We start from the raw sequence: 23,319 nt of genomic DNA on the forward strand, positions 1-23,319 counted from the left end.
TAAAATTTTTTTTAAATAAAATACCCACTATACCGCTCGAAAGTTTGGGATCATTTGCAAATTTTTTTGCTTTTGTTTAATGATTAAAAAAAAAAATTAACATTCTACAACAATACTGGAAATTTTTAAACTGTGAAATAACACATATGGACTTTAATTAATGATTTAATTATTTAACAACCTCAACATACAGTCAGTTGTTATTTTGAGACACAGAAGTCATGAAGGCAGTTATGAAGGCTTTACAGATCATGAGTAGGAGATGCATCTCAACTTTAACTGGTCAAAGGAGATTATTGCATAATTCGGACGCCTTCAGCATTAAACAAAATCATGAACGACAATGGAGTTAGAAAGTGATTCTTAACTAGGTTTACTGCACTGATATTTATCTGTGTATGATTGTATGAATAATATACTACATAAACAAAAGTATTTGGCCAAACCTGGTAATTATTGAATTCAGGTGTTTCAATCAATCAGTCCCCTTTATCCCCAATGATAGGAAATCTTAACGCTTCAGTATACAAATACATATTGGACAATACTATGCTTCACCAAACTAGGTGGCAACAGTTTGGTGAAGGCTCTTATTTACTACAACATAACCGTGCCCTAGTGCACAAAGCAAGAACTATAAAGACATGGTTTGTTGAGTTGGATGTGGAAGAACCCGCCTGGCCTGAACACAGAGCCCTGACAAAGCCTTGTTTGCTGTTTTTTTTGTTTTGTTTTGTTTTTTACACTGTGTGCCCTTCCTGACACAACCCTGCCATTTTATCTGGTCTTGGGAGCAGCACTGGTTCCAGTGGGTGGGGTTTGGGCATTGGCTGGGAATAATATATATCATCCCTAATAAGCTTTAAATTACAAAACAAATGATAAAAAGACTGACCTTTGACCTCATTTGTCAGGGAAATAAATTAGTTAAATTCTAAAGGCCTGACTTATGAATTATTAAAATCAGAGGAGTGATAGAAGTTTAAATTTGAAATAGTCAAACTCCTCTGATAAGACCAGCCACACCAAAGTCAGGGTCAAATCACTGAGATTTTTTTTTTTCTCTCTTTGATGTGAACACTTATTAAGCCATTTGATCATGATACATTTGATTATCACAATAACTGCATGAATAAAACAGAACAAGTAAAGAAGGAGGAGGACGAGGAGGAGGAGTGTCTCTTCAACCCGATGCACAACCTGCGCATGACCAAAGTGAGACAGGAGGTTATCCCTGGGTTGGGCCACACCTACAGTACACGGCTTTCATAAAAGCTGCCCAGTCAGTCAGACATTCAGAAGAGATCAAAGGCAGGACAGCTTACACACTAGACGTACAGAAGTATAACTGAACTTCATAAATAATTGAATGAGGATGAGGAAGGTGTTCCCATGGCTGGCCAACGTGTCCCTGTACGGCTGTCTGTACGGGAGCGGTGATGTGATTTATCAGCGCGCTACTCAGCAGCAGCTCGGCACCGAGATCGACTGGAAGCGCACGAGGAACGTGGCGCTGGTGACGTTTTGTTTCCATGGCAACTGGAACTACTTCTGGCTGCGCGCCCTCGAGCGCCGGTTCCCGGGCCGGTCCCTGGCCATGGTGCTGTCCAAGGTAGCGCTGGATCAGAGCTTCTCCTTGCCTATAGTCACCAGCGTCTTCTACACAGGTGAGTGAGTCAGGGAGAACCGGAAACGACACCCTCAGGTACATTATTGAAGAACATAAAGCAAATAAATAAATAAATAAATAAATTATATATATATATATATATATATATATATATATATATATATATATATATATATATATAAATGAATAAATAGATCATCCTGACTGAGGTTTACACCATTGGTTCTAACTGAATCCTATTACTGCAGTAAATCTCAGCACACTAAGCATATTAGAGCATAGACTCTCAGAAATAAAGGTATCTATAACTTGTGGTTGCTGGTTCCACCATATTTAAGTAACTTTATTTTCTATCTTTATACCTTTAATATAACGTTAAGCCACAAACAGTTGTTAGATCACTGATCTAAAGCGAATTAAAGATATGCTTAAAAAGTAGATAAAAGTTCTTTTCCGGGTTGCTCAGATGGGCGGAGCCGTCAAGGCTACTTTGCATATTTTACATGAGAAGGCGCATGTGCTTTAACTTTCATTTGTTTTCAGAGTAAAGGTTGGTGACATACTGTATATCACAGGTATAAAAATAGACAATAAAGTATTAAAGATTTACTCTTTAATGGAAAACTGCAGCGACAAGTCTGATAACCTTACTCATCCAAAATGTGATATTATTTAATTAAAGGTCATTAAAAAAACTAAAACATATGCAATATTAAAAAAAGTTTCCGTTAATATATTGGATTAAGCAAGGTCTGTTTAGGGTCTGAATTCTTTTGCTTCTTCACACTCTAAAAAAAATACCAACCTGTACTTTTGACATGGTATCCTCAAGCTCGGATCTTTATACCTTTTTAAAATATTAAAGGTATAAGACACATACAGTAATGAGAAACTGACGGTTATAATGAGATGAGATAAGATGCTTCTGAGAATGAAGCTTATCCAGAATTTAAGCCACAGTTCTATCACGTGATAAATAATAATAATAATAATAATAATAATAATAAGTTTATTTTATATAGCACCTTTCAGGAAACTCAGAGTCGCTTTACAATAACATAAATATTTATACATAGGAATGTAGTGATATCTACATTCTTATTTTTGTGATCTTACTGTGTTGGTCTTTTTCATATCCTTATTTGCCTGCACAAAAAATCTTTATTTTTTCTGTCAACATGAGCGTGTTTTTGATTGTGTTTACCCAAAAACTAAAAATAGCGTTCTGCGTTTAGTTCCAAAATCAGCTGCACACTTTTACGCAGAATTTGCACCTAACCTGGAAACATTCTGTACAAAAATAGAAACAGGAAGTGAATGGAAAAAAAAACCTCACGACAAGTTCCTTGATGCTGGAGTTTCTTTAAGCACATGTCATTCAGGCCTTGATCTAAAAAAACAAGTATCGAGTAGAACATTTAGTATAAAGAGATAAATATATGGGTATATATTATATATTATTGATTATTATATTATAAAGTATATAGGAGCAGGAATCACCATGAAAACATTATCATCATGATAAGATACCTGATGCGATTCTTCAAGTATCAAGATTATATATATATATAATTTTTTATAAAAAAGTCAGTCAGACGATACATGAGTTGCCACACAAAAGAATCGCGATACATCACTGAATCAATTTTTTTCCCCACCTCTAGTAAATGCAGATTCATTACGCTTTGTACATCATCATCATCATCATCATCATCATCACAGGTTACAGATAGAGCTAGGAAGGTCACGGATTTGAACCCCAGCACCACCAAGCCATTGGGTCCTTGAGCAATGACCTCACCCTTAGATGTATATTGAGATAAATCTACGTCGCTCTAGACAAGGCTGTCTACCTAATGTGAATCAAGCACTGTCCTGTTGAGATTGAGCCTAAAAAAAACCAACTAATATTGTATTTTCATGGCCAGGCTTTCAAAAATTGACAGGCAAAACATGATCGGTGTAGAACATCGAGGGTTAGATGATCCTAAGTCGAAAGGGACCCACCATAAGGCATAAGGCTGGATGTAGGAATTACTCCTTGTTGAACTTTGTCCATGTGTAAAAAATCTAATCATTGAAAGAAATAGTTTTTTCTTTAATTTTCTGTCAACGCGCCAAGACTGAGACAAGTCCAATAACAAACGCAAATAATTCCAATATACAGAATATGTCTCCGGAGTGACACACAGCTCTACACTCTGAGTCACACTACACTCAACAAGCACTGGACAGTATGTTCGTCTTTGGATCTTCTGGTTCTTATTTCCTCTCCTGACGTCCTATCATTTATTGCTTGAAGGATAATGGATGGTCACTTCATTTTTTTTTATACAGGTGTGAGTGTGCTGGAGGGCAAAGAGGACGTCTTTGAAGACTGGAGGAAGAAATTCCTTAACACATATAAGGTAGGACGTCTGTGTTATGTTATGACGTTAGAGAAATCTGACATGAATATTAATCATGAAACGTCACATCGCACTCACTGCCTGTGGGATTTCTGTAATGTATTTATTTATCTTATTGGAAATCATGTTGAATTAGTTTTTCTTGAATTTCAGACTGGACTCATGTACTGGCCCTTTATGCAGGTATGTTTAATGTGTGTGTGTCTTCTCTCTCTCTCTCTCTCTCTCTCTCAACAAACTATAACCATATTAGAAAAGAGGGACAGGCAAAACAGGACCAGATGTAGACTATAGACACAGATTGTGCTCGATAATTGGGGCGGAGGTGACGGTTGCTACTTATTCACTTAGCATTATAAAACAAAGCACTCCAACAACAAACATTTCCGACGATAATGAGAGGATATTAAGTGAAAGGAATCAACGAATGAATGAATATTCAAATAGCTGACGTGAGTGTGTTGCCGATTCGGAGTTTTCCTGAACTCATGCGTACAGTCTTTGTTTACTGTATACACGAACTCGTCTGACATCACCTGCCAGACGTTTCCAAAATAGCCCCACCCACTTCAAACTTCTCCCAAAACAAACTTCAAATACCTAACGATTGGCAGCACGGGGGCGTAGCGGTTAGCCTTGTGGCCTTGCCCCACCAGTGTCCGGGTTCGATTCCCGTCTCAGGGTCTGCGTGTATGCATCTCCTCCACGTGGTTGCTGGGTTTCCTCTAAGTACTCCAGTTTCCTCCCACAGTCCGAAGACACGCACGTTAGGCTAATATTCGTTCCCAAATTGCCTGTACTGTGTGTATGTTTAATGAGGTCCTTCCACAATCATTAAAATTGGAATAAATACAACGGTATTCACCTAGTTGGACTTCAGAGGTTCCTAGATAGATGGATGAAAACCACTTCTGTTAGCATTTGGTAATAAAGTCACGAAGGATTATTCATTTCAATAAGCACCAAAACTTTTATCATGTGTTAAAAGACTTAACCAGGATGGACTGTACAGATGTGTATACGTACATCAAACAATATTAGATAGTCTTAGTGAGGCTTTAGTCTTTAATATCGATTCGAGTGTATATACACACACAGGATATATGCATGTATTAAGAAAGTTGGGGTTATATACAGATCTTCAGTTATATACAGTATGTGGGAAAAAAAACAGAAAAAAACAGTTGTGAGATGTATTACAGGTAAAAGGTAGAAGTAGTTGTTGTTGTGAACAGTTAAGTCTAATGATGCGAATGTTTCTGGACCTTTTCTTGGACGGAAGGGGGTCAGAAAGTTTGTGACTTGGGCGGGAGGAGTCTCTGTGTGTGATGTGTGCTCCGTGATAGCCTGGTACCAATGATGTGCTGGGTGGTTTTCACCACCCTTAGTAGAGATCTTCTTTCTAACACAGTGGAGCTGATGTGCCAGACGATGATGTGCAGTAGTTGGTCAGGATGCTCTCGATGGTGCAACGAGAAAAACTTTCTAGAATTTAGGGAGATACGTTCTTTAATCTTCTCAGGAGGGGGTAAAGGCGCTGTTGTGCTTTGTTGTAAATAGAATACCTGAGATGTGAACACCTAGGAACTTCTACGCAGGGACACATTCCATTGATGTACTGTAGATGGGGGAGTGTCTGCTGATTTTTAATCTTCTGGAAATCCACAGTGAATCCTTGATCACAGTCCATAGTCCAGGGTTCTAGCCCTTGCTCCTGTCATTGCTTTGTTCTGCATGATGATCAGTAAAAAGGGTTTGCTTTCTTATTCCTGACATGAGGATGAAGAATCAAAGCCTGATAACTGTTTTTCACATCCAATCCATTATAAACTTATGTTTCTTCCATGGTTTTAACTTTGATTTCTCGGTCTATATCGTTGCCTGAAACTTTATGGTTCGTTGGTTTCAGGTCCTGAACTTTGTGTACATGCCGCTGTACCTGCGCACCTTTTTCATGGGCTGCTCGGCGTTCCTGTGGTCCATGTTCCTGTGTTTCTCGCAGCGGAGCGGCGACGGCACGGCGGGCACGGCTCTCAACTGGTTAACCGCCACTGAGAAACAGATCATGAGCCAAAGCCCTAATGGACAGAAGTAATAAACAGCGACCCTGGTGCCTCCACTCACACACATACAGACGCGTATTGCACAAACCTTTATTTATACTGTATATATACACAGTACCAGTCAAAAGTTTGGACACACCATACTGTAAAATTCAAGTTTTTTGTATAGTGATTTATTTTCTATTATTAATTTTGCAACAATACCAGATTTATTTGGATAAACGCCTTCAGTATTGTTTTACAGTGGAGGAAGAGAGAAAAATCAGGATCGACCATGGTATTAGACAATATATCCAAACTTTTGACTGGTAGTGTGTAGTGTGTGTATCCTATATTTTTATATATTTCATATTCTGTGTATAGGTGACTTAAACAATTTTTTTAACAGAATCAGAATACCTCATATGTCCAGGCATAATCGTTATAATAATACGCACACAACAGAAAAACACAAAAGAACAGCCCACAACAGACATGCGTTTTACACGGCTAACAATTTAATTGCTCTAGATAGCATTCAATGATATTATTTAAGATGCCTAGATATTGTTCTCATGTCGCTTCACTCGCTACCGTAACACAACCTCATTTGTAACACAATACACTACATATATTTTTTAGATCTGATGTAAACTACTCTGTCAGGAGACGTTTAAATAATATTTAGAGAAGGAGTCTCCAGTGTGAGAACATTGTAAAAGTCTTTATGTTGGTTTGTTGTTGTTGTTGTTGTTTGTTTGTTTGCTTTTGCAGATGAACAAATTTTTTTCATTGATATTTCATAACAACAACAAGAAGGACAATACCAGCATCAAAAACATGTACATTATAAAATAAATTTTAAAAAATGCATGTCATTTTAAAATTACATATTTAAAAAAATGCTGATTGCAAATTAGAATATGTGGAATCGTCATGTATTTATCTATGTACATGTTTGTAAATGATATCTCTAACATTTTGCATCCATACATTCCCCTGGGTTTAAATATTTTTTTAATATATTTGTTATATATTTTATCCAACTTTTTAAAAGAATGGTGCATTTGGTTTCACATCTTCCTTTTTGTATGGCCTAATGGTTAAATACATTATAAATAAGTATACTGTATAATATTTAACATGTATATTTATGTGTAAATACAGTATATGTTTACAAAAATAATTATTGACCTGAAAATTAATGATCAATATCAGTACATGTATAATCTAATGTGTAAGTTAATTATAACCTATAAAAGTAATTCATCCAGACACTTACACTGAAACATTTCCTGCTAGCAAAGTGTAGAGCGCCACCTGCTGGCACCATCAAATCTTACAACATGAAGACCATCCCAGGAAAGCTGTGCCAAAACTTGATTAAATGAAATGTATTAATTAATGACTATAATGCCACGAATAATAAAATTAAAAACAGACACTAAAGTAAAAAAAGGGTTTAATAAAGTATAAAAGGACGCACAAGAAGAGAGAGAAGTTCATAAGAACAGAAAAACAAACAAGAATGAAAAAAGAAAAGTAAAAATGAAGGAAAGAGAAAAATTCAGGCAAAATAAAAACCTTAAATTTAAAATTAATTTGAGATGTATTTAACATTTTTTTTCTTTTTTTAATCAACTATTTAACTTTAGTTTAGTTTTAGTGTTGCACTGGTAACTTTAGGTCAACTTTCACATCACGTCTACTGACTGTATGTGTAGATGTACACATCTAGAAACCTGTCTGTGTGTTACTGTCTCTACTGCTGCTGGAAATCTGTTTTTTTTTGGGGGGGGGGGATCAGTATCTATCTATCTATCTATCTATCTATCTATCTATCTATCTATCTATTTAGCCTGCAAATATGGTCTTACAGTGAGCTGCCAAATTATTAGGTACAGAAGGATGTGATTCTCTAGGGTTACTTTCATGCTGTTGTTTGCACTATAAATATTATTTGCATTGTTCTCACTTTGCCATGCATAAAATTGCACATCAAGATTGCACTTTACAATACAATAAAAAAATATTATTGCATATTTATATGCCTTATTTGTATTCTTTATATATAATTTTTATTATTTTTTTGTAGCATTGCATTAGTAACTATTGGTCAGCTTTCCATTCCATGTCCATATCTAAAATTTCTCTCTGAATCAATAAAGTATCTATCTATCTATCTATCTATCTATCTATCTATCTATCTATCTATCTATCTATCTATCTATCTATCTATCTATCCTTCTTTCTTTCTTATATTTGTTTTTTTATCAACTGTTCAAATCTCCATCTATAAAGATACCATTATTTAAAAATGTTTGTGGTGTCATTATTATTATTAATTTATTATTAATTTATTATTATTATTATTATTATTATTATTTAATAAAGTGGGTTATGTATTATTATTGTTGTTATTATTATCATCAACATTATTATTAGGAAGATGATGATGAAAATACATGTATGTATGTATGCATGCATGTATGTATGTATTATTATTATTATGTAACTGTATTGCATATTATTATTATTATTGTTGTTGTTGTTGTTGTTATTATAATTATTATTATAATTTTATATTGGCTATGACTGAGATTTCCACTGGAAGGTTCTAAATCTCGTTACCTATTTATTCCAATCATTTCGGCTTTACCTGTCCTTCACTTCCTGGTTTTTTTTTTTTTTTTTTTTTGGATAGGTGGAGGTGTGGCCCCGCCCACTAAGCGTTTACAGGTAACGGTGTCACTCACCTGGATCACCTTTACCTGCGCGCGCGCGCACACACACACACGGCTCGTTTAATCTGGAAACGGTTATGTTCAGTGTTATAGAGAGTTAGATTTGAGATCATGATGATGCTGAAAGTTTAAAAGCAGTGAGGACACACACACACACACACACTCTCTGGTTGTGTATTGATTCGCTTTTCGTGCTCGGTGTTTTCTTTCCCCCCCGATGGAGGACTCGGTTGTGGGCGGGCTGGGCCGCTGCTCGTGCGCCTTCTGGCTGGCCGTGGCGTTCGACGTGTGCGGCCTGCTCGTGCTCCTCGCGGGGGTTTTCGCCGACATCTTCTTCTACGACTTTCTGATCTACGCGGGCGCCATCGTCATCTTCCTCAGCCTGATCTGGTGGGTGTTCTGGTACACGGGGAACATCGAGGTTCCCCCGGAGGAGCTGGAGGACGACGTGGGCCTGCTGAAGAAGAAGGACCGAGGTCTGAGCGGGGTCCTCAGGAGGTTCTCGAGCCGCCTCAGGAGCTCCGTGAGGAGGGACGGGGGAGCCGCCGGGGCCGGTCGGGCGTCACGGAGCCAACATGGCGGCCGGGGGACCGTGGCGGTGAGCCTGCCCATGACCGGACCACCACCACCTCCAGCACCTCCTCCTCCTCATCACCAACACCTGAGCACAGTGTCAGCCTCGGTGGACACAGAAACCGCACCCATATGAGCCCAGGTCAATATCACATAGAACAAGCCTATAGAGTTAGAAACACACACTCCACTTAATTACTCAATTAATTAACAGGTAACAGGTGAGGCATAACAACCCCGCCCACTAAAAATTCGAATTAAAATGTTTAATTTTACTGCAATAGGAAAAAAACATGCACTGTGCATTTTAGAGAAATGTAAATTTAAAATGTAAGAATATCATATTTAATATAAGTCATGTGTAAGTAATGTGTGGGTCCTAACAACCTACTCAAATTCAAAAATTCACATTTTTTAATCGTATGAATTCGAATGATATGCAGTGAAATGCTGATACAAATATACTGTGTATTTATTACAAAAAATATATATATAAATAATAAAGTTAGGGTAAAGTGGAAAGACAGAGAGATGAAATACAGGGAAAAAATGCACGGCGCATTTTAAATGCATTTTAGAGAAATGTAAATTTAAAATGTTAAAAATATTATGTTTAATATAAGTCATACACTTGAGTAAGTAATGTGTAGGTCCTAACAACCCCGCCCACTCAAATAAAAAAAATTCGAATTATAAATTGTAATTTAACTGCAGTAGGAAAAAACATGCACTGTGCATTTTAGAGAAATGTAAATTTAAAATGTAAGAATATCATATTTAATATAAGTCATATGTGTAAGTAATGTGTGGGTCCTAACAACCTACTCAAATTCAAAAATTCACATTTTTTAATCGTATGAATTTGTATGATATGCAGTGAAATGCTGATACAAATATACTGTGTATTTTTTACAAAAAATATATATAAATAATAAAGTTAGGGTAGAGTGGGAAGACAGAGAGATGAAATGCAGGAAAAAATGCACAGTGCATTTTAAATGCATTTAAAAAAAATGTAAATTAAAAATATTAAAAATATCATATTTAATATAAGTCATATGTGCAAATAAGTAATGTGTAGGTCCCAACAACCCCGCCCACTCAAATAAAAAAACTCGTATATAAATTTTAAATTGTATGAGTTTGTATGATATGCAGTAAAATGCTGATACAAATATACTGTATATTTATGACAAAAAAATATAAAAATAATAAAGTTAGGGTAGAGTGGAAAGACAGAGAGATGAAATACAGGGAAAAAATGCACGGTGCATTTTAAATGCATTTTACAGAAATGTAAATTTAAAATGTTAAAAATATCATATTTAATATAAGTCATATGTGTAAGTATGTGTAGGTCCTAACAACCCCGCCCACTCAAATTAATAAATTCAAATGTAAATTTAAAATCGTATAATTTTGTATGATATGCAGTGAAAGGCTTATACAGTGAATATACTGTATACTTATTACTAAAAAAAAAAAAAAAAAAAGGTAGAGTAGAGTGGAAAGACAAAGAGATAGAAAGATTTTACTGCGATAGGCAAATTGCATGTGTAGGTCCTAAGAACCCCGCCCATTCAAATTTCATTTATACGGAATGTGCAAAATAAAAAAGGGTTTTAGAGGGAAAGATATGGCACGTCGGTATGACATGAAATGAGATGATGTGTGTGTGACATTAGTGGTGGTATTGTTCAGGTTTTGAAGTAAAAAGTAAGTCCTCATTCATGTGTTGTGGTTAGTGGTGTGGCGTGCTCCAATACAGGTGTGAAGGAAACGAAGCAAAAAAAAAAAAGTAGTTGCAACAGAAAATTAAAGAATTAAAATATACAGATGAAACGTATGAGTTAAACAGGATGTGAAGAATGTGTAATAAAGTAAGATATGGCCTTTAGGTACGACATTATAAAACATTACAGAACATGAAACATGGAATAAAGTGATGGGTGTGTCAGCAGCAGTGTTATTGTCCATGTTTTGGTTATGTTTTGAAAATGCGAGGTTAGTCTTCTTGAATTTGAAGCATGAATTCAGAGAAAACATACAAAATAATAATAAACACCCATAGTTTTATAATAAAATATATGCTTTGAAGCATGGGATATCTTTGAGTAGTTTAGCTTTTTAATTAATATGTTATTAACACTTTGTTGAGTTCAACCGCCTCAAGAGGAACAACTCGCAAAGACACAAAATGAGGCAGTTTTACATCTACAGCATTTTTATCGGATTGACTGATATTTCATCTTATTATGTGTCTGAGCAGTTGAGGGTTAAGAGGGCTAACTTGGGTTTGAACCTGGGTCCTTTTAAACATCATTCTAACACCTTAACTACTGAGCTACCCCTCTTTGTGGGTGTACAAACAAATGTCATTCAGAAGGTCAAGGTCGTGACTCCGCTGATGTTTTACCCTTTTATTTAAACTGTGCTATAATTCTGTAAAAGATAGAAAGGCTGATTTCTTAGGTTTCGTAGCTATTTGTCTCTGCAGAGTCCACTCTCTGTCTCACCAACAGTCCTGTCCTCTTCTGATTAAAAATCAGATATTTCTTTGGCATTGTCACTTCTGGCAATGCTGGTGGTTATCACTGTCGCCTCACATCTCCAGGGGTCCAGGTTCGATTCCCGTCTGGGGTCTCTTTGTGTGTGGAGTTTGTGTGTAAAAATCTATTGATTTTTACGAGACGTTGCATAGATATATGGAAAGTCCACATGCTTTTATTCATACGGAAGGATTATTTATGTATCCAGGTAAAGATCGGGATGGAGCCGCAGCCTATCCCAGGATATAACACAATATAGAATATTGTATAACACAGTGTAGGGATGATCCAGGCTAGCCAGTCTGCATGCATAATGTACATTTGTTTGGAGGTTTGGAGACAAACAGGGGAACCATAAAGGAACTTGTACAGACTCGACGCATCAGCTTATTAACACGGCCTTGTGTGAGTGTATTACATTAGAGTAAGTGTTTACAGGATGTTCGTGAGAATTTCATTAAAGAAAAAAGTAAATTTTCTTTAACCTAATTTAAGATAAAAATAAATATTAATAGATCTGCCAAAAATGTACAATGTTAGAATGAATAATAACTGCACTTTTATTTATTTTGATATAGTCAGATGACATGCTGCAGATATTATACACTAAACTTGACGAAAGTCAATGAAAGCTCATTTGCTTTGAGGTTTTTGATGTGGAATATCAGTGTTATGTTCTTCTGGTGGAAAAAATGCAGGTTTGCTCTGTGGGTTTGCAATTTATGGAGTTATAGGTCGCCTAAAGGACAAGATTGAGTTTAGGAAGGAAGACTAAGACTAAAAGTGTAAAGAATTCCTAAACGCCATGACTTACAGATGTTCGTCTGTCTCCGTGACCGGAGTAATGAACTAATGTGATCGTTTTGGGGAAAATCCGTCTTGCTTTAGAGATTGTCTCTACATGAATTCTGCAGGTATTAATCAGTGATCCTGTTTATATTAACGAGCAGAAGGCATCGGCGCGGATTCAACCCTGTTCCCATTCAAAAGCAATTTCTTTCCCATTTATCCGACTCGAGACGCTGCGGCTTTGTCGCCACATAATAGGCCTGGCTTTTTTTTTTTTTTTCTTTTTGTAAAGAAGCAAAGTGTTCAGAAAAGAAAGAGCTTCTTATCGTTTTGTTAAACATTAACACTAAACCCATTATACACACACACACACCTGTATTGTTTGGCACAGCTGTACAGCAGCTACTTTCCTACTTAACCTCCAGCCTGTTTATTGAAAAAATATTATCCTTCACCTGGTGCATGAGTAAATGTTTATTTGGACTTTGGATGATTTTTGCATTTCTTCTTATTCCACAGCGACCACAAGAGAAGATATTTCACCATGAGGCTGAAGTTGAGGCTCATCTCCTGTACCTTTACCGCTTCGTAGGGTTTTGTTGTTGTTGTTGTTAATTTGTTTACAGATGATTTGTATTACTGATCAGTAATTACGACTTTATAATTGTGATATCAAGATGTTTTCTTTTAATTCCTCACTGTCACCGCCCGTTCCACACTGCTATTCAGGGACGCTTCGTCTTTCTCGGGCATTATCTAATGTGAATCATGACTTTCAGTCATGACACAAACACAAACACACACACACTGTAATTGTCTTACAAACCAGACAGGAGAATAAACAACTGTATTTTTTTGTGGTCGTGTCATCGCAAGCTGATTTCGTGTCCAGTTCCTGGTGTGGTTTAAACTTCCGCCTCCATTCTGTTATCTATTAAATGCCACCTTTGGACAGAGAGGCGTGAGTGTGTGACTTCCTCTTATCTTTGTTTGCTCATAAAGGAATGATGCAGATGAAGTTAAGGGAAGTATGAGAGGTTTGATGATCAGGTGTTTTTTTATCTGTTCATATGTTAATCTGTTGAATTCGTAGTGCTTGCTTGGGTAAAAATGACCGCTGACCTCGAGCCTGAGTAACGGAGCACTGATCCCGGTTCTTCAGACATTCATGTGATTTGATGGACGTAGAGGTTTAATGTTTAGTGTAGATAAATTCCAGTCATTCCCAAACTTAACAAGGCTGTGAAATCAGAATGTGAAAAGTATTTGGAACATGAAAGTCTGCAGCCACAAGGAATCTGTAATCACAGCTTTGATCAACACACGAGACGGAGATAAATGAAGACGCTGTTTAAATCCCATCGGCCAAAAACATGGTATCGATGTCTCACCCAAGGGAGAAAAAGTGAATTTTCAGATCGAATCATATAACATTATTTTTTATAATACTTAATGCTTTTTATCTCATTTTTTGTAAATATTCATACGTATTTATATTTCTATTAGATAAAAGTAGAACTCAAGATAAAACTCATTTGTTAAATACTGTACAATTTCATGCCCTTTTATGTCCGTAGTGTCAGTAACCTTCTCAAATGAAAAATTTTATTATTCTTGAATGCAAAATTGTTACAACAGTTGCAGCATTCCAGAGGCAAACTCGTCATACATCATGATTTGGTTTTATTGCGCGCTCATTTATTTTTCTTTCTCAGCTCTCTGCAAATATAACTTTAAAGCAACACACCAAATAAAGCAACGAAGGCACTCATTCTCTTTGGAAATCAACCGATTCTAACTCTGATAGTTTTCATGCAAAATAAAAAGATTATGCAGATAATTAAATAATCACATTTTTCAAAGCTTTTGAAAAAGGAATTAATGTTATTCTAAAAATCTCCAGCACACACCTAACAGCAGATGGCGCTGTTGTATCAAAATCCAGATGGTTCTGTAGTGTACCAAAGTGGTCTCGACTGCACTAATTGATCAGAATGATAAGTAATGATTAATTTTCTTCCAAAGCAGCTCTGACAAAAAGTAATTAAAACATGTAGTTATTGATATGATGAAGATTTTTGTAATAAGTTTTAATTCTGTAATATGAGATGTTGTGTGTTCTGAGTTGCTCCTGTTCCTGTATATACACATTAGAGCAAAAAAAAGAAGAAGGCAGTCCATGAAATTAACAACATTTTATTCCTGTGTAAAAGATCAATCTCATTGCAGTACAGCAGTTGCAGCATTCCAGAGGCAAACTCATCATACATCATGGTTTGGTTTCATTGCACAAGTCATTTTTCATTGAATTAAATAAGATGCCCGTTGTGATGTAAAAACAGAAGGAAAAAAAAAATTAGCAACATACAGTGCAATCGTGAGATTATGACTGAGAGAAAAAAAATACAATAAATCATAAAAACCTCTTCTCATGCACTACAGTGACATTGTGTGTTAAATCAGTGTTAGAGTGAGGCCTAGCGTTAGTTTTTTGCTGGGTGCTGAGTTTGATTGTTTCTCGCCCGCAACATGTTCAAGTCTGCTAAGTAAGTAAAATAAGTGGATTAAATATCAAAATAAATATGAAAGACATTTATTCGTGTTGTGGTAATGACGCTGGATTTACACACATACATATATATATATATATATATATTTATTTTAAAATTTTTTTAACTATGTTGCTACATTCATTCTTCTTCATCTTTTAGACATTTTTAAAACAAAAGAAACACCATGGAAGACGTGTCACTGGATCTACCTGGAGTATAAGAATAACAAAAAAATAATAAGGAGAAGTATAAAAGTAAACGTATCAGTTATCAGTCACATGCTATCTTTTCACTGCGAACATTTAGTTTAGTTGTGCACCACGACTACAAGAAAGTAGGCTACCTAAGTAGGCAGCATTTCTTTTGGACAGCAAGATGTGTCAAAATATTGCCTCCAACTTTGGAGAACCTTCCGCAAAACAGCCTTGTAATTAGCGCCAATTAAAACCAAACCACGCTGTAAACCGCGTACAGTAATACAGCGCTGTGACTTGACATTGTTAACATTGTTCTGCACTGGAGTTTGTCTTTTTTTAACTTCTTAATTCATTTAATACTGCCTTATACTGCGATAGATGATTGACACCCCGTCTAGGGTGTACCCCGCCTCGTGCCCTAAGTCTCCTGGGACAGGCTCCAGGCCCCCCCTGACTCTGTATACAGGATAAAGCGGGTATAGACAATGATGAACACTGCCTAAGAATTTTAAAAATAAATTACCAAAATCAATTATAAAAAAAGATGAAGAGGATTAAAAAAAAGTTGGCAGCTCAGTACTGTCTGTAAAATACACAATGCTAACCAGTGATGTTAGCAAATCCTCCGACCTAACGCGTACCCCTCTACTGACACTTATCCATAAGACTATGTTGATAACAACAGCAGCATCGCCAGCTTGAGGTTTCTTTTGGTCCAAAAAAAACAACAACATAAAACAATAAAATAAAAATGGAAAAAAAACCCTAGGCATATTAAAAGCAAATCAACATCCGTAATGTCCGTCTTTGGGTAAATCGTTCAAGTGCATGTGTTCGTGTGCGTTTGTATCTCAGACTTGTGCCGTGTTCTTCGCTGTCTCCGTCGCCTCGCTGCTTTCCAGATTTATGTCCACTTCCAGGAAGTCATCTGGCATCACTTCCTGTTCCTGTTGTACACCCTTTCTGATGTCCCTCCTGCAGCAGGTCCAACCGGTTTTAGCCGGTCGTACTAACGAGAGAAAAACAGTGCCGACACACACTCCGGCCGCGCTGGAGTAAAACGCCGAGCCGTAATCCTTCGTCACGTCCACCAACATGCCTGTAACACACACACATCCAGGTAAGGGAACAGATTCTACATGAACATCCTCACAGTAAATTTTTTTACTTGAATCATATTTATATCCATCCGTATTTTACCTGCGAGCGGTGGACCGCCGAGACCGGCAAAGCTCTGGATGAAAACGTAAACTCCAGCGCCCATTGTCATCCTCTGCATGCCCAACACGTCGTCCTCGGCCAGCATGGGGATGTGAGTAGAGGCGACCGTGCCGAACAGAAAGCCGCAGGCGACGCAGCAGGAGGTGAGCGCCCAGAAGTGCGATGAGGCAGCAGGGAAGAGTGCCAGCACCAGGCCTAGGAGCGCCGTGCAGATCAGCAGGATGTAGATTTTCCGGATGGGTCTGCGGTTCATCACCCAGCCTATAGACAGCCGTCCCAAGATCTCGGCCGCGGCCATGATGGAAAGCATGTAGGTGGCCTTGTTGCGCTGGACCCCGTACGACACACTCAGCTCGATCACGTAGAGCTGCGGGGCGAAAAAGCCCAGGGTCGCGAAGAGGCCGAAGAGGGAGTAGAAAATAAAACTGGCGTCTTTCAGCAGCGAAAGATCAATCCTCCTTTTTCTCTTCAGAGTCTGACTTTGCTTTAGAGGAGTGGAAGACAGCGCCTGATCGTCATCGCTTCTCCCCGCCCCCTCCTGCGGGTCTGCGTCAGAGATCTCGGTAGACGCTGTGTTTTGCCCCACTGAGGAGATGGACTGAACGCCGGAGTCGACGGAGTCCAGAGACGTGCGCGTGAACTCGTTCTCTAGCTCATATTTGTTTTCGGGATTGGGTTTAAGGGGAGACTGAGGACCTTCCGGTTCCTCTTCCAGCTTGGAACCTTCAGGCTGTATGACAATCGGTCTGAGCACGGCTCCGCAGGCAATCACAGACGCCTGTAGGATCCCTATTACAATCATGCAGTTTCGCCAGCCAACTTGTTCTTTCAAAGCGCTGAAGGCTGAAAAAAACAAAAAGTAAACGATAAGAAAATAGTAGGAGTGAAGTAAAATTATAATGATATAATTTTAATTCATAACTGATTATTAGGACCTGAAAGCATCAAGTAATATGATCTCAATGTATTTGATCAGTCTTTTGTACATGAAATTGTTCTTCCACAGAATTTTTTTATTAAATAAACAAGATTCTGAGGCAGTTTTTGTTATACAGGTCATCTTCGACTTCCGCTCCAGGAGCATGTTCGTAAGTCGAATTTGTTCTTAAGTCCGACAAAGTGAGTCCTCTTCGCCTTGGACACGAATGTACAACGTAAAGCATATTGATCCACTTGACCCCAATCTCTGTCCCCTCTTCCAATACTGCCGTCACCGCTCCTAAGCAAATTCTAAAATCTAACACATCTCATGTACCAGCGTTGTCTCTGTGCCTTTAAATTACAAGCGGAATCCCAGGCGCTATTCTGTCTTAGAGCTGTGAACTCTGTTTTGTTGAGGATTTTCCGAAATTAGGATTATTCACTCTCAGGACAGCTTTACAGAACAGACATTTTCTATCAGCATTCTCCTGGAATGATTCACATTGAAACCTGGTGAGGCTGACTCATTTCTCCCGCATTCCCACACATACAATATAGTGGATTTAGACATTTTATATAATTGTAAATATTGGTATCTGGTGCACTGCAGTGTCAGGGCATGACCTGTAATTAACTTCTCCCTTTTCTTTTTTTTGTGTGCTTGATTAACATATTTACTGTAGCTTTCCTTTAAGAATTAAATTTCTTCATTTCGTTGTTACCTGGAGCTAAGGCAAAAAGGGAAAAGCACTCTCCGGTGGAGGCGAAGGATGTGACGAGCGATCTGCGCTTGTTGAAGTACTGCGAGAGGATGGTGACGGTGGGCAGAAAGGTGAGGCAGTAACCAAGGCCTGAAATAAAACAGCACAAAGGAAGAATAACAGCCACGTGGTGCAGCACGAAGCTCAGGTCACGCTAAAGCACTTGGTCGCTGCCTGCTGTCGGAGACTGCGCTGAAAAAAAACTGCAATTAAAAGAGACACAAAAAAGTAAAAAAAAAAAGAAAGAAAGAAAGAAAGAAAAAAAGGGGGAAAAGGACGAAGAAAGAAAATCATTGCATTAGGGAGGGGTTCTTACTGAGCAGAAATAAACGTGCTGTGATTGTCAGGAGAAAGCAGTAAACAGAAATAAGGAGGAACGACAACAGAATCTGAGTCATGGGCATCGTTTGGACACGCAAGATTCAAATCTGTACAAGGAAATTACAATATTTAAAAAAAACGAAACAGAATCATGACTCAGCAGAAAAAGGAAGGAAGGGCGGATCAGGCGCAGATCACTGCCCTTTCTGGGTTCTCTCTCTGCACCTTTAGGAGAAATGGGGGTCATGAAATTTTAAATACACATGTCACATACTGCAGGAAGTAAGTGCTAAATATGAGACATGAGTTTTTATGCTCCAACCAGCGTTTTATACCGTATATCATGATATCAATTCAATCTCTTTTAATAACCAGCATCAAGAAACTTGACAGGAACAGGAAGTAAACAGAAGATAACAATTCAAAATAATCCAAAACTAATTCACAAAGAGTCGATTAAACAGGCTGGAGGGACAATATGCCAGATTCATGTTTATCTGTGAACCCTCTCACGTGGACATTCTACTGATTTACTGCTACTAGACATTTCTCAGTGACCAGAATCAACACACACACAAACACACATGCACAGGTACCTGTAACGAGGCCTGTGGTGATGTACATCTGATTGATGGACGTTGCGAAGGCGGTGGTGATGGTACCCAGACTGATCAGGACACCTCCGACCATGACGACCGGCCGAAATCCAAACCGGTTACTGAGCACAGACGACAGAGGAGCTGGACACACAAAACAAACACACACATCATTAGCAAAAAGATTTTTAAATCCATAGAGCATGCAACAGCCATGGTGAGATCAGATATCAGACCTGCTCTTCTGACTCAGTAGTTTAACCCAGACTTAAAAGGTGCGAAGAAACGCTTCCTCGTGCCATAAACCATGACACAGCATAACGCTTTGTTAGTTCCATGCTCTGAGTGTTTACCTCAATGACCTTTCCTTTAAGCTCAGGCTACAGTGATAACGCCTACACACACACACACACTCCAGGCTCATAAGAGGCTCGACAAACACACGCCGCGTTCCCATAATGGCTCACAGGAGACTCACACATGGATACTGATTGCTGGGTTCCTTATGCAAAAAGCTTTTTTTAATTATCTCATTTCCAAAAGTGCTTCTACCCATCATGAGAGTGAACTCAGGCTCAGGGAGAACGAGCGCTCGTGCTGTAAGAGCTAGAACAGAATGAACGTGCTTGAACTGGCGGGACAAACTCTGATTGTTTCAGGATATATTTCTGATCCTATTTCTAAGCAGACATCCCTCCTTAACAAAATGTTTTTCTTAAAACAAATATGAATTTATTTCATTACTGAAACACTTCCATTTTCCCCAAGAGATCATTTAAAAGAATAAACTTAAAATAACAAATGTGGCTTTTTCCCCCTAAACTTCATTGTCAAAATCTGCATTGTGTCAAAACTGATTCTAAAAAACCCTGAAACTTATTCTTGAATAATGTTTTTCTCCAAGAAAAGATTCTCAAAAAAATTTTCCCCACTCTAAAAAAAAAAAAAACAGGTAAAAGCTCTGACTCTTACATTTTACCCCTTAAATTGATTCTTTAAAATCTTGCAACTTTGATTACTCCATTTTGTCCTAACACAGATTCATTAAGTGTTTGATATTCTCCTTAACACTTCTCCCTTAAAAATTTTAATTTTTTCGAAAAACGGAATCAGTGTTAAAAGAAAATAGCGCAAGAAAAGTTTAAATTTTTAAATAATCAGTTTAAAGGGTGAAAAATAAGTGTCAGAGTTTTTAATTATTTATTTTTATTTTTTGGGTGGAAAATACGCTTTTGGATCATTCTTTATCAGGGGAAAAAAACTTCAAGAATAAACTTCAGGGTTTTTTTTAGAATCAGTTTTGACACAATGCAGGTTTTTTGACAATGAGTTTTAAAGGGAAAAAGAGAAAAAATATCCATTTTTATTTTCAGTAATTTTATCTTCAATTGATCAGAATCTTCAATTGTAAATTTTTTTTGCAAATTAATTTTTTGTTCGCCCGAACATATCCTTATATTTCTGATCGTCCTGAGTAATCAGGGGCATCTGACCTGTGAAAGACATGACGAATACGCAGATGGAGACGATCCAGGACACCCGGCTGTTCGTCTCTCCGAAATGGTTGGTCATGTCCTGCAAGAAGATGCCAAAAATCTTGATGATGCCATAGGTGAAAACCTCGACAAAGAAGAAAGCCACGGCTACAACCCAACCCCAGCCTCCGTCAGGGGCCTGTGGGTAAACGTTGGGTTTCATGCAGCTGGGCATAGCGGGCATCGTTCCCTGCATGGTCGACTCGTCACGTCCTGTCTGAGAACCTGGGAAAGTAAAGACATATATAGGTTAAAGGAATGTTCCAGAGGAAATCATAACACTCATAAAGCTAAATCAATCTAAGGGTTCATAACATCAATCATGTTTTATTTTTAATGTAAAAAAAAAAAACTCCTTACGGCAATCGTACAGTTCTCAGAAAGCACAAGGGTCACCTGACACACATTCACCCTCCCTTGCTACTTGTAACTCAAACCCTTGTGTAAACCATCCTCCCTTTAGTGCCCCTGAGAAACATGACATGATTCTCCTACTCGGGTTCAATTAGTGTCAAACACCTTATCCAGACTGTAACCATAACACTCTTTCTAATCAAAACAAGGATAAAATAGGAAATGGCATGGCATGGCATGGCATGCATGGAATGTTTGGAATAACACCTAAGTGTAAAATTTATGAAGGTGCTCCCATTTATTTTCTTGTATGTTCTGGTCATATTTACCACTGATGATGTTCTAGTACTGTACTGTACATCTGGACACAGTGTTCAGGCAATTACACGTCAGCTCTGTGCGTTGCTCATTAATATTATTAACATACTCATGAGCCGGATAGAGGCGCTGACGCAACCAGATGACGTCACGTATGGGCGGGGTTTACGGCAGACGGCTGCAGTTAGAACTCACAGTACTTTATTTGAGAGAGGAACTGAGAGGGAATTGCTTTAATTCTGTACAACTTTTACAACTTCCGGGGGTAGACTGTGTTAGAAAAGTTAGACCGGGAACAAATAAGAAATGTTTGTTTTTTATTTAACTGTGGCTTACATGTCTAACATGATTAAATATGATATAGACGGTGCTGTTTGAGGCAGCTCAGGGTGCATGAGAAGAGCATCATTTCACAGCACAGCAATGCGGATCTTCTCTAAACATAAACCGGCTTCAACCAGTCAGCGCACACACACACAACACACTCACTCACACTCACTATTTCCTGTCAGAGTTAGGACTAAATTAGCGCTTTCTGTCTGTGAGCAATCTCACCAAGGCACAGAGAGAGTTTTTTTTTTTTTTTTGACATTTTGACAACCAAGGATACAACTGACTGACTGATTTCTCTCAGAAAACGTACATTATACCCTCTTCATGTGATTAGGAACATATATGAGCTCAATTAATGCGTCATAAAATGTTCAACATTACCTAAGGTGTACTTACCAACAAAAAAATGATGACTAAGCAAAATCTCGAGAGCACAGAAGGCAGAAGCACCACCACCCGAGCTAACGTCGTTACCTTCCTTTCAGCAACCTGACCAGCATCTTAACCTTAATCAGGTTGAACCTTAACTCTCTCTCACTTTCTCTGAGGAGAAAACTCGTGAGAACGCCGTGACTCCGGTTTGATCCAGCCGCGTCAAATATCATCGCTCGCGCTCTCTCTCTTAGAAACAACTCCCGTTTTCCAGCGCGAGCATCACCGATCTAACCGGTTGGTCCTCGTGTTTCCCCCCACACTCTTTCTTTCTTTCTTTCTTTCTTTCTTTTCCTCCTCTCCCTCTCTGTCTCTCTCTTGGCAGATTTTTATACCGGCTCGAGCCGGTATTTGAGACGCGGGCACGCGCGCGCCAACCGCTACTGCGAGACACTTGAGAGCCTGCGCGCGCCCGTGCCGCGCTTTCATAAAGCCCTTTAGAGCGCGCGCCCGCCCGTGCACTGTGTAACAAGTAATTTTGTAGAATATAATCTTAGAAATAAAACAAATATAATGCAAATTTTTTCTATAGAAAAATGCATTTAGGCATTAGTTCTACTGCTGATTAATTAAATGTTTCTGTATTAGCTAGTTATATATGCATTTTCTTTAAACATATATATATATATATATATATATATATATATATATATATATTCACACACTACAGGCACGAGAACATGCAATGCTATCATGTATTCATCACAATAATATATATTTTTAAAAATTTTATAAAAAGTTATCATTTACATGTAAATATGTTCATCTGTCCATTTAAGTTATACATATGGACAAAAGTATTTGGCCAAACCTGCAATGACATTCCATATTGTGTATCCAAATGCATACACAAAAGTTGGTCCCCTTTTGCAGTTATAACAGCTTCCACTTTTCCTGGAAGGCTGTCCACAAGATTTTGCCGTGTTTTTGTGGGAATTCCTGACCAATCATTCTGAAGAGCATTTATTAGGTCAGGCACTGATCTTTGACAAGAAGGCCTGTTCCAGTTCATCCCAAACGTGCTCAATGGGGTTGAGGTTACA

At 38.0% G+C, this 23,319-nt stretch overlaps 3 protein-coding genes across 3 annotated transcripts; 2 read left to right on the forward strand and 1 right to left on the reverse strand.

Moving 5' to 3' along the window:
- Positions 1-1,339: 1,339 nt before the first annotated feature.
- On the forward strand, positions 1,340-6,823 carry LOC128544881 (mpv17-like protein). The gene is made up of 4 exons (XM_053515182.1): positions 1,340-1,667; positions 3,968-4,038; positions 4,192-4,221; positions 5,948-6,823. The coding sequence occupies exons 1-4, from the start codon at positions 1,370-1,372 to the stop codon at positions 6,131-6,133; spliced, it is 585 nt and encodes a 194-aa protein (XP_053371157.1). The 5' UTR covers positions 1,340-1,369; the 3' UTR covers positions 6,134-6,823.
- A 2,042-nt stretch (positions 6,824-8,865) lies between these two features.
- si:dkeyp-72e1.6 (transmembrane protein 238-like) lies at positions 8,866-13,509 on the forward strand. The gene is made up of 2 exons (XM_053515300.1): positions 8,866-9,539; positions 13,255-13,509. Exon 1 carries the CDS (start codon positions 9,042-9,044, stop codon positions 9,531-9,533), a length of 492 nt encoding a protein of 163 aa, XP_053371275.1. The 5' UTR covers positions 8,866-9,041; the 3' UTR covers positions 9,534-9,539; positions 13,255-13,509.
- A 1,406-nt stretch (positions 13,510-14,915) lies between these two features.
- Positions 14,916-22,675, reverse strand: slc16a6b (solute carrier family 16 member 6b). Its single transcript, XM_053515136.1, has 6 exons — positions 22,241-22,675; positions 20,798-21,064; positions 19,305-19,448; positions 18,349-18,477; positions 16,685-17,548; positions 14,916-16,583 (listed from the first exon to the last, which is right to left on the reverse strand). The coding sequence occupies exons 2-6, from the start codon at positions 21,033-21,035 to the stop codon at positions 16,336-16,338; spliced, it is 1,623 nt and encodes a 540-aa protein (XP_053371111.1). The 5' UTR covers positions 21,036-21,064; positions 22,241-22,675; the 3' UTR covers positions 14,916-16,335.
- Positions 22,676-23,319: the final 644 nt, after the last annotated feature.

Source organism: Clarias gariepinus, chromosome 16 (genome assembly GCF_024256425.1).
Source record: "Clarias gariepinus isolate MV-2021 ecotype Netherlands chromosome 16, CGAR_prim_01v2, whole genome shotgun sequence".
NCBI classification, from domain to species: Eukaryota; Metazoa; Chordata; class Actinopteri; order Siluriformes; family Clariidae; genus Clarias; species Clarias gariepinus.

Excerpts from the sequence above, each read along its gene's own strand:
- LOC128544881 (XM_053515182.1), top strand. The coding sequence starts at position 1,370 with ATGAGGATGAGGAAGGTGTTCCCATGGCTGGCCAACGTGTCCCTGTAC. Across the intron at positions 4,039-4,191 it reads AATTCCTTAACACATATAAG|ACTGGACTCATGTACTGGCC; the intron begins GTAGGACGTCTG and ends CTTGAATTTCAG. Across the intron at positions 4,222-5,947 it reads TGTACTGGCCCTTTATGCAG|GTCCTGAACTTTGTGTACAT; the intron begins GTATGTTTAATG and ends CGTTGGTTTCAG.
- si:dkeyp-72e1.6 (XM_053515300.1), top strand. The coding sequence starts at position 9,042 with ATGGAGGACTCGGTTGTGGGCGGGCTGGGCCGCTGCTCGTGCGCCTTC.
- slc16a6b (XM_053515136.1), bottom strand. The coding sequence starts at position 21,035 with ATGCAGGGAACGATGCCCGCTATGCCCAGCTGCATGAAACCCAACGTT. Across the intron at positions 18,478-19,304 it reads CACCACAGGCCTCGTTACAG|GCCTTGGTTACTGCCTCACC; the intron begins GTACCTGTGCAT and ends GTTTTATTTCAG. Across the intron at positions 17,549-18,348 it reads CCTTTTTGCCTTAGCTCCAG|CCTTCAGCGCTTTGAAAGAA; the intron begins GTAACAACGAAA and ends TGTTTTTTTCAG.